This window comes from Pterocles gutturalis, unplaced genomic scaffold, assembly GCF_000699245.1.
Source record: "Pterocles gutturalis isolate BGI_N339 unplaced genomic scaffold, ASM69924v1 scaffold7435, whole genome shotgun sequence".
NCBI lineage: Eukaryota > Metazoa > Chordata > Aves > Pterocliformes > Pteroclidae > Pterocles > Pterocles gutturalis.
The window spans coordinates 47,880-61,582 of NW_010143373.1; the positions used below are offsets into that span (position 1 = coordinate 47,880).

General features: G+C 36.3%; 1 protein-coding gene across 1 annotated transcript in view; it reads right to left on the bottom strand.

Annotated features, from left to right (window-relative positions):
- Window positions 1-7,152, bottom strand: part of ZRANB3 (zinc finger, RAN-binding domain containing 3) — a 43,351-nt gene extending 36,199 nt beyond the window's left edge. The window contains exon 1 of the mRNA XM_010084711.1: window positions 7,001-7,152. Coding sequence (XP_010083013.1) covers window positions 7,001-7,152 — 152 coding nt within the window. The remainder of the gene's footprint in view (window positions 1-7,000) is intronic.
- Between the last annotated feature and the right edge of the window lie 6,551 nt (window positions 7,153-13,703).

Consider the following 13,703-nt stretch of genomic DNA (forward strand, 5'->3'; position numbering starts at 1 on the left):
CCCAGGGAATTTTTCAGATTACTACCCTTGGTTTTTTTTTTTTTTTTTTTTTTTAACTCCACACAGTTCCTCTCCTGAATTACATTCTGCATTCACTTACTGAGAATGTATTTTTTGTTCCATTTGAATTGCTTCCCAGTTCCTCCAGCATCACTTCCAAACAAGCCACCCTGGCCATGAAAGCTCTGCAGAATTTGGCTCAATCACTCATTCGTACTTCCTGCATCTGAACCTCATTCTGTGAGCTAGCATCTTCATTTAATCATCTCTCTCTATCTCTCTCTCTCTGCCCCCTGATTTGGCACATCTCAGATGTGAAATACACTCTGAAACAAAACCAATGTCTTTAAAAGAAGAAATATTTCTTTAAAAACCACAGTACTCAAAGAGCTACTCCATATTTAACTGCTGAAATGTATTAATCTACATATTCATTGAATAGCTATTTCATTCTTTTTCAACAAGGATTACTTTTCAGCTTTGTTTTCTAAGACTGGAAACAACTGCTGATCTATGATGATGCAGGGTTTAAGGATTCAGGCTTATCACAGAATTATAATAATTTCATAGATCTAAAATGTGTTGCTGAGTATGTTGAAATAAAATATTTCCTTCTTACTCTAGCAAGAGACTTATGCCTTGTTTCAGACATCTCTTTCAGACTATGTAACCACAATCTACTGAGACTAGAGACAGAAATTATATTAAAGAGTTACAATTACTTTTATTCCTGGTTCTCTGTGATCTGAAGTTCTACAAATAATGGAGACACCTGTTGATGGCACCTGATTCTTCTACAAACTAAAATAAAAATGAAACATTCACAGAAATAGTCCTAGACATGACTAAAAAAAACCCCAATACAGGAATGTGAACAGAATTACATTTTCTAACACACAAATTTAATTAATTTGGCATCTGTCAAAGCCAGTGTGAGAAAAACAGAGAATAAGTAGATCTCCCAAAAGAAACTATGAATAACTTAATCTTGTCTGTTTTTTAATTTATATTCCTTATGTTAAATTCTAAAATCTTCATCTTACGATCAAATTGGTCACAAGTTTAATAATAAGAATTCAGATAGCTCCAGTCTCACAACAACAGTGACACTACAATATTTGGAGTCATTAAAGGATGTTCTGTTTGGTGCTTACACCAGCTCTACATCCTCACCTGCAGCACATAAAAACGATAGATAGTCATTGCTATGTGCTTACAGGGAAATAGTCAGAATGCTCACTGAGATTTTTCAGGAACTTGTTCAAAACAAAATGGCCCAATATGAGTAAAACGTTAAGAAAAATTCGTCTTACAAATATTCTCCATAAACACTGATGTCAAAAACGATATACTGATAATTACCAAATACCTATAGCTCCATAAAATATGAACTCTCCACATCAGCCATTTCTGTTGCATTGTTCTTCCTTTAGAAATTAGTGGCTAATGTTTTCACTGCGTAAATGGTGTTGTATGCTATTTGCTTAAGTTAAGCAAGACATTAAATAAACTAATAGACTGCAGTGTTGTGAGGATTTATAAAAGAGATGCACACAGTAAAGCAAAATTCATCTGAAAATAATGATGCCACATCTCCCAGAAGAGAAATACTGAGAAATAAAATATTTTTGTTAAGTGTTGCTTTAAACCATGTAGCTGACTCTGAAACACAGATGAATGTAGATAATGGTAAAAAGCAGTTGGTCTTTCATTTAATCACAACCCAGACTTGCAACAACCTATGACCTTTCAAACAAAGGACAGAAAAATTAGAGACACAGACAGTAACAGATATGTAAATGTACATCTAGACTTAGTGATTAAAATGGAAAATTGAAGAAAAATGTATTTTCTTCTCTGAAATTTTCTTATTCATATCGACTATCAAAGATAAGAAACTGAAGAAAAGAAATACACTGAAAAAGTAACTCAACCAGTAATCACAGATCAAAAAATAGTGAAGATAGAAGCAAAGTAAAACAAAAGCTCTGGTAACTTAAGAAGGCAACACAAGACAGAAGGGAACAGTGGCATTATACAGAAGGAGAAAAAGATTAACAGACAACATAAAAACCAGAACCAAACTCAGTAAAGATGGCAAAAATAAGAGTGATAGGGAAAAACAGTTAAATGAAAGTGTAAGAGAAAAGCACCTACTGTTCTAGCACAAACTAAAAAAACAAAAGCTCTGGTAACTTAAGAAGGCAACACAAGACAGAAGGGAACAGTGGCATTATACAGAAGGAGAAAAAGATTAACAGACAACATAAAAACCAGAACCAAACTCAGTAAAGATGGCAAAAATAAGAGTGATAGGGAAAAACAGTTAAATGAAAGTGTAAGAGAAAAGCACCTACTGTTCTAGCACAAACTAAAAAGTGCATGGACAAAAATAAGAGTGATAGGGAAAAATAGTTAAATGAAAGTGTAAGAGACAAGCACCTACTGTTCTAGCACAAACTAAAAAGTGCATGGAAGCAAACAGAGAGTGAACTTATTTTCTCTTATTATACCAGCTTCCGAAAGCTAGAAGTATAACTCCCTTAGACACTCAACTCAAATGGAAATGGTGCCTTTCATACTACTCAATGGCTAATACAGACGAATTCACCTGATTTGGGCTATCTAGTTCAGAGTCTAGACAAAGAAAGCTTAACCTCTTCCTCTGAGTCTAAAAAAATTCTATTAAGATACATTCCCACCCCCAGCTCTGCCCAACACACTGGACATGAAGACTATAGGGTGTTTTTTTAATGTTCAGGCAGGCTGAATGACATACAACAAAGCAGATTCAGAATAAGGATTTCTGAGAACTTGAGAATTTTGAATTTCAAGGGGAAAAAAAAAATTAGTCTACTGTGCTGCAGAGATATCTAGACTCAATTTCTGTGCATTCTCATCACTCCTTCCTACTACCATCCTAGAAAGTTAAAGAAATTTGTGTAGAAATTTGCCCAACAATTTAAATATGACTTATATCAGAAATTCCTGGCCCTACAAGGGACTATACTGTGCCTGGGGATTCTAACCCTTTCCATTTGCTTCCTGCCCCAGAGCTATATTTTCTATGATTCAACTACTAAAACCCCAGGAGACTGTATATACTCCACCCTTCCAGTGAGGAACTGGAGCTAGAATCTTTTAGCTGTGCTCATAAGCTTTGAAGAAATTTTTATTTGAGCCTCTGTTTTTCTGGTCTATTTCAAGGAGGGGGCGGAATTAATTTCTATGAAGACTGATAAAGTCTTTGAACCACAAATCTGTTTTAATTAATGAAGAATTAACTACGTGTTTCTCATGTGCAGCTTGCTAGAGATCAGAGACACAGTGAAAAAGAAATGTACTATTTTGAAGTGCAGCCAACTGACTCATTATAATAAGGGACACTCATACTCCATTCTCTAATGAGCTCACTATCATAATGATTCGCTGTAGCCTACTATCCAAAACAACATTAAACACTATACAACTTTTTCTTACTCTAGAAGATGACTGCCTAACAAAACAAACACCCTTTAATTACAACTGATAGCTCTTAATGCCAGATATGAACTCTGCCATCCATTGTCATTTACCTCTTTGTTTACTGTGTCTCTACTCAATAAGCAACATTAAGCCAGCATGTACTGGAAACTAAACATCACATGCTCGAGAATATTATTAAGTTACAATACATTAAGTTAATGTATTACCTCTATAGCTTATAAAGGTACCATTAAAAAGTAAAAATTATCTATAAATCAGCACTAGAGTAACATACAGACCATGGTAAATGTATCAATAAGCATTTCAAAATTTAGATAAATTAATATTAAGAAAAACCCTTTTTTTGCAAGAAAATAGAAGTTACAGTGTTAATGCACTTGACCCTTATGTAAGAAGGTGAGAAGAAAACACAGCAGGAAAATAGATCACCCCAGTAAAATGGCTTGAGCATACAATTATAATGGAAAAGCTTATTTCATGAGTGGTTAATATCTCCAAGTCCTCTTCCGCACCCACAAGCAAGATGGCTTAAACAAATTGTTCTGCCAACATTTCTAGAAAAAAAAAAAAGATATCTGTGTGTCTGAAGGCATCTTTTTCAGACACTGACTGATACAGATGACAATGCTGGTTTAAAAAATAACTTACTTTTCCTGAAAGAAAAGCATAAAAATAAAATAGCTTTCAAGCACGGAATTTGTGTGCACCCATCTTTTCTGCACATGAATGTTTGAGGTTATAAACAAAGATCAAACATTGTTTCCATCCCTAGGTACCTATTCCCAAGTGCACTTCTGAAAAAAAATCTCTAGTAAGGAATAAGTAGCCATGCAGTTATTTACCTTTAAGGCATGTTCATGAACTAAAAGGCATCTTAGCATATGTTGAACTATACACTATCTTGTTGGCTCTACAGTTATTACTTCCTAGAAAAGTGTTAGGCAGTCTCCGCTAGTCTGGGCGACGCCTTTGTAGCATCTGCTGAAAAAGCCTTTGACTCATTTACTAAGGAACCAAACGCACAAATCACAACAGCATATTTATTTTATGCTCAGGGAAAAGACAAGGGAATTAACAGGTTACTCCCAGTTCCCTCCATTCAAGAAACAAAAGTTTGTTCTAATAATAAGTCCCTTTTCACAGTGGGTGTTTGTCTAATATAAGATAATATTAACTGAATCTCTTCAGTTAACAATAGAGCATTTCCCCTACACCAGTTTCCTGCCACTACAGCAAAGTAAAGATTAAGTGATGACTGCAAAGGGAGTGCATAGCCTGAGGCAGAGAAGAAAGAAAAGCCAAAATGCACATACTGCTTACTTCAAGTCCTATGCTTATATATTTTTAAGACTAGAAAAGACACTTTTATGGAGAAGTAACAGACACTGCTAAAATATATCACTGGGAATACTGAAAGAAGGCTTAAATCATTAAGGAGTAGGCAAAAGGGAAAGACTTGGGTGAGCCAAGGGCTGACAATCTACTAACAAAATTAAGCCACAAAAAGCAGAGGCTCTTGTTCTCTGTTTTGGGACAGAAAGAAAATTAGATCTGCCTAAGCAAGTGACAGATTTTAAAAAAACACTCCTCAGGAAAGTTTGACTTAATAAATTTTACTTTATAATAGAGGCTAGCTGAGAGTGTGCACACAATACCTCAATTTGACCCAGCTAACATATAGAATTTGCTATGCCAAGGGATGAGATTTCTTGCAATCATGATGAAAATACCTTCATACACATGCCACAGTAAAACCATGAGAGCCATATTACTCAGTCTTTTGTTAACGAAGGGTTTCAAGAAAAGAAAAGAACATAAATCCCATAACCCTAATGAAAATACTATAACTTTCTCCCTGACAGAGAGTCATTAGCCTAGGTATTCCCAATCATTTTAGATATTTATTGCAGGCAATTGTTACTTCTCAAACAAAAAGAAGAAAGAAATATCTGATTAAAATTTATCTACTCCTGCTGATAAGCTCCTTCATGAGGAACCTCTATGTTATATAAGAGGTTGCAAAAGATTATGCTAACTTCAAATACATCCACCAGTCTACACCAATTAACAATGAGGAAACTATGCACATTTAATGTCTTCTGTCATTTCACCATTTTTATATACAAATGCACCTCAGTTGCATACTATATATACCTCACTTGCCCTTATTAAAATTTGATCAACTGAGAAACTGCAACCAAAGGCTTTGGGTTTACTAAATTCAACTCTAATGTAGACTTTGTTGTCTATTCTATCAAAATCTTAGTGATCCATTAAAACTGTATACATTCATTCTCATAGCCAGACTGTGCAGCAGGAAAGTGCCCAACATGGCCAGTGGTCACAGAGAAGCTAATGCTTTTTACATCTCAGGCTGTTAATGGCTGGGCTCATCTTTCTACTCTGCTACCTCGTCTGGCAGCATAAAACAGATGGCTTGCTTCATTCCCTAAAGATAGCAATGTTGTAACTGTTGAAGGCTTTGGGTCAAATGAATAGACTAAAGCGAATAACTTCAGAGGAAATTTTAATTGATCAAGAGTTCCATATAATTGCAAGAACTGATGGCAAACATTTGCTTTCCAATTTTTCATCTTTAGAGAAAAAAGATGCACATTTAATTTCTCCTACAAAAAAACCACAGACATTAGCAAGCCAGCCCCTCAGACCCTAAAGCCTCTTGTTCTGATCAAGATGATGAAATGATCAGAAACTAACTTCTTCCTTCTTTGAAACCTAAGCTAAAATAATTTCACTTCAGAGGTGCTAGACCTCTAAAACGGCATTACTTTCCAAAAGAGCAACATACAGTAGTTTCACGGCTTTAGGTTGTAATTTCCTAAATTTTCTAAAACTTACAAACATGGAAAGAGCATTTCCCTTCTCTCTTCTTTACCCCTGTAACTCAGTAACAGGGTCTTACCCAGCAAAATATTTCCAGCCTCTGCTGCATAAACTATTTTCCTGATTTATCAGGTATTCAATTGTTGAATGCCTGCTTTATCAGTTGCTGCAGTTGCTCATTGAGCACTCTGCAAAGCTTCTTCTGCTCTGCTCTTGCAGTTCAGTGAGTTCCAGAACACCCTGATTACATGCCAGAATTGTACCAAGTTTAAAATAGAATACCACACAGATGCATCAAGATCTGTTAGTCACTCTCTTAACAGCTCTATCACACCATTAAGAACTAACGAAACAAATGTGAATTAACTTATTTTAAGGATTTTCTATTAACATGACAAAAAGGATAGTCCTACTGACATCAACCTTCTCTTATGTGAGGAAATCTTTGATACAACAATCTTCTTTTGCATAATGCATTATTAAACACTTCATCCTCTGGGGAAAAAACCAATACAACCCCTCATTTTAAGCCATGTTATCTCACAGTTTATAAAGAATTTCTGTAATATAACTCACCTAAGAGCTGCTGGTATTGCACAGTCTTTGTAAAAACTAATTTATGTTTGCCTAAAATCATTATTTCTAGCATATGATACAATAAGGGTTTTACCTGCCACTTCTCTGAAGTGCAAATATGATGCCTTTCTCCTGAAAAGGAAGCAGTTTCTTTCTCAGTCTTTGAGGAAGAAAGGACAGCTTAGCATCAACATTTTCTGAACAAGAAGCTTCAAGTGTATGTGTTGCCTGGAATGTACTAGCCATGTTGAACCTAAGGGAAACAAAACAAAAAAAAAAAGAGATGTCTTTCTTTAAAGATAGGTCTGCAACATGTTTCACAATAAAGCTTCAGGGAACAATAATAATTACTCCATATTCGATATCTTCACAACTCTTCTCAAGTCTTGAGAATTCTCCCTAGAAAGCATAAAATAATGCAATGATGGAGGAAGAGCATCAACAAAATATTCTAACTATTCCAATATGAAGAGGTCAGTATGTATCACTTCCTCAGTGCTATGAAACAGTTATTTAAGAAGGTTCCCGATTCATGGATGAAAGTTATTGGCCATTCAAACAGAGCTTACCAATAGACTTGAAACATAACTCTTTTAGCAAACATTTTTCAGAAAGGTTACAGGAAAAAAAGGTTATTTAACCTTCCCGATTCACGGATGAAAGTTATTGGCCAAACAGAGCTTACCAATAGACCTTGAAACATAACTCTTTTAGCAAACATTTTTCAGAAAGGTTACAGGAAAAAAAGGTTATTTAACCTTCTGATGACGGAACTAACAGTCCTCTAAAATTTTTAATCCTAAGAACCAAACCAGGAAAAGGAGCAAAATATGCCCAGCTTGGGGGAAGAAGAAGAAAAAAAAAAAGAGGGAAAAAAAAAAGAGAGAGAGAAGAAAAAAAGAAGAGAAAAAAAAAGAGAAGAAAATAAAGAGTAAGAAACTTTATTCCCCTCAGAAAGAAACAATCTTAAACCACAGAATTAATCAATGAAAATTCTCACGGTGTGCTTCAGACTAAAAATGTGGATTCTTTATTAATTTTTGTCCAAGGGGACAGGGGCATAGAAGAAATACTAGGTTTTGTTATCTTATAACTTCAACAGACTTTAAACAAACAAATGGTTAAAAAGCTCAGTAACAGTGCACTAACTAAACATGAGGACAGCAGCAAATCTTTACATCAAAGCATTACCTAATTATTTTGGATTCATGGCCTGTGTGAATAGCAGGATTACCTTAACAATCGTAGGAACAAAAAATACCAGCCAAAATATGCTTCCTGTATTGTTAACAGTAGATATGGTACCACCAAGTTTGACAGCAAAATTCTGAACATGTTGCACTCAGGTTTTTTTGATGCTGATGGGTTTCTGAAGTAGCTCAGAAGTCAGATATGATTTGGTGGGATGAACCATTATATTCACAAGAAGAAATGTACTGAGCTAAATACTCATTCACTTCAAGGATCAACAGGGCTAAGTAACCTGTGTTTTTACACTGACTGGTTACAAAAGAAGACAGACCTGGGGACAATGCAAATGGTTAAAGTAATCAACATAATAAAGAATGAACATGCAAAACAGAGTTTGCAACAGTTTCCTTCTAATGTCATAGAGTACAAGTGAGGAGGTAAAACAGATTGATTCAGATTCAATTATATGCCACAGTGAAAGACCAACACTTCTGTATTCCTAAAGAATTCCATTTATGAAATTTTGGCTACAAAACTTGACGCTCCTCCAGCTGAAATCACATCATTTTCAGTGAAGAGAATCTAGCTATAACTGCACTACAGATATGTATATAATCTCAAGTTAAAAGGGTCTGGGCTTTTGTTCTGGTGCAACTACACAAACATCTTCTAACAATCCATATTCCACAGGCCTACGTCAGATTAAAACTGAGAAATCCTTCCACCGGGATGAGGCGGAGAGGGGGTTCCTGCTGGAAGTTTCCCAAGCCCGGGCACTCCTCTCCCCCAGACCCCTCTCCATGGTGCTTACCCCAGTGCCGGCTCGGCGGCGGCGGCGCAGGGAGCCCTGGCCGTGGTGCTGCACGGTGCGGAGCGGGGATGCGGGACTGGGATGCGCTGCTCCCCGGCTGTACACCCCTCACATGGCCGAGCCAGCCCGGTCCTGATTGGTAATGTTGTCCTAAAATCAGCGAGATCCAAAGAAAAAGAGAAAGATTGAGGACTAGACAGCACTGTAAAAATAAGTTATCGGGAATTTGCCACTTCCAAAAAAAAAAAAAAAGAAAAAAGAAAAAAAAAGGACCTGATTGTTCTGAAAATAAACTAAACTGTTCCAGAACCCTACAAAAATGAGGTCTTTGGAGTATCCCATCACTGGCATCACCCGTCAGACTAATGACATTCAGACAGACAGAAAATGAGTAAGTGCTTTCTTTGGTTACATGATGAATTATAGAAATACCTATCAAGATACAGATCACAGACATTCAGAGAACTGGAAAGAAAAGCTGCAGAGGAGCCTCCAGTCAAGTTCCATGAGATTGTAATTGTGAAAGCATTGGACAGGGTAACACTGGAGAAGTTCTGTGAGTACTTTCTTGGGCATCTATTACCACTCCCCACAGTGAAGTGGTGTGTAGCCACAGCCGTTTTGACATCATTCTGACAGACAATGAGAGTGAAAAAAAATTAATTTAAATTTAAAATATTGAGCAACACTCCATGTTGAGGCATAAGGGTTGTATTTACCATTGCAACTGATTTTGTTCTGCTTTGTATTACACTACTTAGCTGCTAGAGAATATTTTAAGAAGCATATTCTTGAAGACTTATCCTTTGTCCCACATGTAAAGCTGTAGAAATTTTACTGTATATGTATGAAACCAACAATCCTACCTGGAATCACAGATATATATGCGTGTGTATATATATACTTAAAGACTCCTGTATGAATTTGGTTGCAACCCTTGTCTCAAAAACACGTAACTCAAGGGTCTGACCACCTGATGTTACTCACTGGCTTAGTGCAAGTGATTCACACAGCAATAAGAACTCCATGGCTGGAGAGAGGCTGCTGTTGTGCTTCCAATAGCACAACTGAGGTAGAGAAAGCCCAGAATCTTTTCTCCCTATCATGTCATGCACTCAAGGTGCTAAGATAACAAGAGACAAGCCCAGTGCAGCTAAACCTCCTGATACGGACTTCTGACTAAAGACCTTCTAGAACATAGCCCATCCAAAGACACAGTGGGATACCTTCTGAATGTCACTGAAATAATCAGTTATAGAGAATGGAAATATGGATTTCTTCTGTGGACCATACATTCTGTGTCATCGCTGTTGACTATGGTTTGGGGTTTTTTCCCACCCATTTTTATAAGTGGAATCTCTCTCATATCTTTAAAGAAACAACATTCTTGTACTTTGGGCCTCTGGAACGTTCAACAGCAGACAGAAGTACTATGATCAGTATCAAGGCTCTTTGATGCATATCCATCACTGAACTGTGCTTAACAGAAGGAGGAAAGCCTTTGCCTTGCCCCATACACCCAAGAGATGCATTTCACTGAAAAGTAGTCATAATGCTCTGGTAAATACCTACTTCATCACTCAGTTGAGCAAACAGAAATGTTTCAGCTCTAACTGTTGGGAAAGCAATCATAATCACTTCAACAGTCCTATCACAATATTTTCCACAGAGAATTTTTTTTCTGTTAAAAGTTGATTAAGGTACTTCAAGATAACCACAAACAAACAAACACTAAACATTTCTGTAGAGGCAACCTTAGACAAGTATGCTGCAAGATTGGTGAGCCCAACAAACCTGTTCAACATTCAGTTCTGTGATTCACCCCTAAAGAAAAATTCTGAGTCATTTTCTGTTATGATTTTCTATTCTATAAAAGAAAATTATATACTTCGGATCAGCTCGCTGCATAACTTGTTGTGAGTGACAATACAAGAATGAAATGTTAACATAATTAACTTTCTGTTGAACTAGATTATGACAAGATTCTTTCATTGAAACATTGAACAAAAACCATGTGGTTCCAGAAGCATATATCAGAATTAGAGGCGGCACATATGATTCATCAGTACATAGCAATACTACCATAAAAAAAATGTTTCTGCATCAGTCATGAATAAGCTTAAAACTGACTTCGCAGATCTATCTTAAAAAGCAACAACAGCACCACAGAAAACACTAGCTACCAGATATGCACACATTTGTGTTTATTTTTATCTCTAGGTGAATAATTAAAGAAATGAATGGTGAATAATTATAAAACAGGTGAATAATTAAAGAAGTCCACATGCAGTGAACAATTATTATAAAAACACATACAATGACTAGTGTGAGCACAAGAGAGCAATATGAATTGTGCATTACTAAACCTTTCACACATTGCTCTTTGGAAATGCAAAGTAGTGTGCATAATCACATTACCCCAGTATTCTCCTAACTATCGACTTTATGCTCCAGTCCTTTGCATCTACCTTATCTACATCATTATTTTAACTTGGACTGCAAGCTTGTAAAGGTGGACTTTGCCATCTGCTGTGCGTATATAACCTACGACTCTCGCAGTTGCTTACTATGGAGTTCATGGCAAGAAAAATAATACTTCAGGGAACATATCTGATGCTTGAGATATGATTGCCTGAGAACATGCACTTCAGAATGAAGTTTTAAGAACTTAGATAACTAAAATGCACTTTTTTTTTTAAAGCAATACTTACACAGTTCTTTCTCAAACTTTGTAAGCTTACCTCAGTTATCATAAACATACACTTTTTAATGATCATACAAAGAATCATACTCTGAAGATTCGAAGATCTCTGTCATGATTTCTGAATAAACAGCAGTGATAAAAAAAATATTCAGTCTATAGTCATACCTGCAGCACTATGATATCCAAAGCTACAGAAGTCACTATGAAAGCTATATTGACCCTATGAAAGATTTATTTTGGTTGTGTAGAAAGTGAGAATGAACAGCAATGAAACAAGACAGGGAAAGAAATTAATTCCACCAAATTGTCTTTTATTGATTTGCTAAAGTAATAACTATACTGAGAATCGATGCCTTACTCGCCTATAATGACTTTGGCAGTGGTGGTCATTTATGTTTTGAGACAGATCAATTGTGTACACCACTACAGTAATGTCAACAAATAAAAATAGCCTTTAAAAAAAAAATTGTCAGCGTATCAGAGGACCGGTTTATGTCTGTTGTTCTACCCGATGCAGATTCAGAAGCTCTAAGAAGAAAGAGAAAGATTAATGCATGTTTTCTGCAATGACAAGATTTCATTTATTTCTGTGACCTTAATATGTTGTAATGTGCATCCCATCACCCTTCCCACATGTCTGGAACTTCAGTTTTCTCAGACAAAATAGACCTAAAAGGTCTGGTGTGGAGACCTAGCTTTTCACTCAGTTCATTCAGCTACAGAAGTTTTATGAGTAAAAAAATACAAACTGTATGGCGTTTTCTCAAGTGTTTTAAAGGAAATCAAGGATGAAATAATTGAATTACTAAACCCAGTAACTTTTCATCTAAAATTGCTTTAGTATATCAGAACTAGCTAGTGGCATTATATCCCAAATTTAAAAGTAGGAATGGGAAAGACTCATGGAACTACAGCATGATTCATTTATAGGGGATAAACATCAGTAAAAATTATGAAGTGCAAAACTTGTGAACATAGAATAGATTTGTCTGTTTGGTGGGAGTCAAGAGGCCTTCTGTAAAGGTGAGTCTTATCTTTCAAGTCTACTGAAGTAGACCTATAAACTGGTTGATGCAGTCCAGTTTCCACTATTTTTCAATTTTAATTCAATTAAAACAGAGTAAGTTTTATAAGCATATTTGTACAGTGATTATAATTTCCTGGAAATTTTTTGAGAAAGTCCTTCAAATGTTCAAGAAAACTGAGCTGTCATGTGAAAAAAAGCACTGAGACCTTTTTTTTTTATACAGGCAAGTAAACTCTTCATGCATGACAGAAACATCAGCAATGTTTGAAAGGAAACTGCTCCAACTTCCATTATGTTCAATGAATCCATAAATGATCTAGAAAAATAAAAATTAAAAAGAAAAAACCTTGGAATTCTTTGTCACTGCTGCTGTTATATTTCATTTCATTACAGATACTTATCTTTCCGGAGGTACGTACTGAGAGCCAGCTTGCTAAGAATATTACCCCAGGTGATATGTTTCTTTATTGGAAGGTTGGGTGCAAGACCAACAAGAGCTTCAAAAAGAACTATTAAGTTTTGCAATAGCTGTTTGCCAACACAATCCAATATCATAATATAAATCCCCTACTTATTTTTACAGGCCACTAAGTATAGCCTTTTAATGCAGCTCAGCAGCAGATGGCTAAAACAAACACGTATTTCCATCAAGTGTTTGCTTCATAAATTTCCTCTTGATAATCCTAACTGCTCCATAACTGTATGTTCCACAAAACTTTATGGAGAATTTAAGGCCCTAAAGAATCATAGAATGGTTAGGGTTGAGAAGGACCTTCAAGATATTGAGTTCCAAGCCCCCCTGCCATGGGCAGGGACCCCTCCCACTAGCCCAGGTTGCTCAAAGCCTCATCCAGCCTGGCCTTGAACCCCTCCAGGGATGGGGCATCCACAGCTTCTCTGGGCAACCTGGGCCACTGCCTCACCACCCTCACAGGAAAAAATGTCTTCCCAATATCCAATCTAAATCTACCCTCGTTCAGCTTAAAACTGTTGCCTCTCATCCTACTGCTACACTCACAGAACCTTGGCTGATTGATTCATCAACCATTTTTCCACCAGTGGAG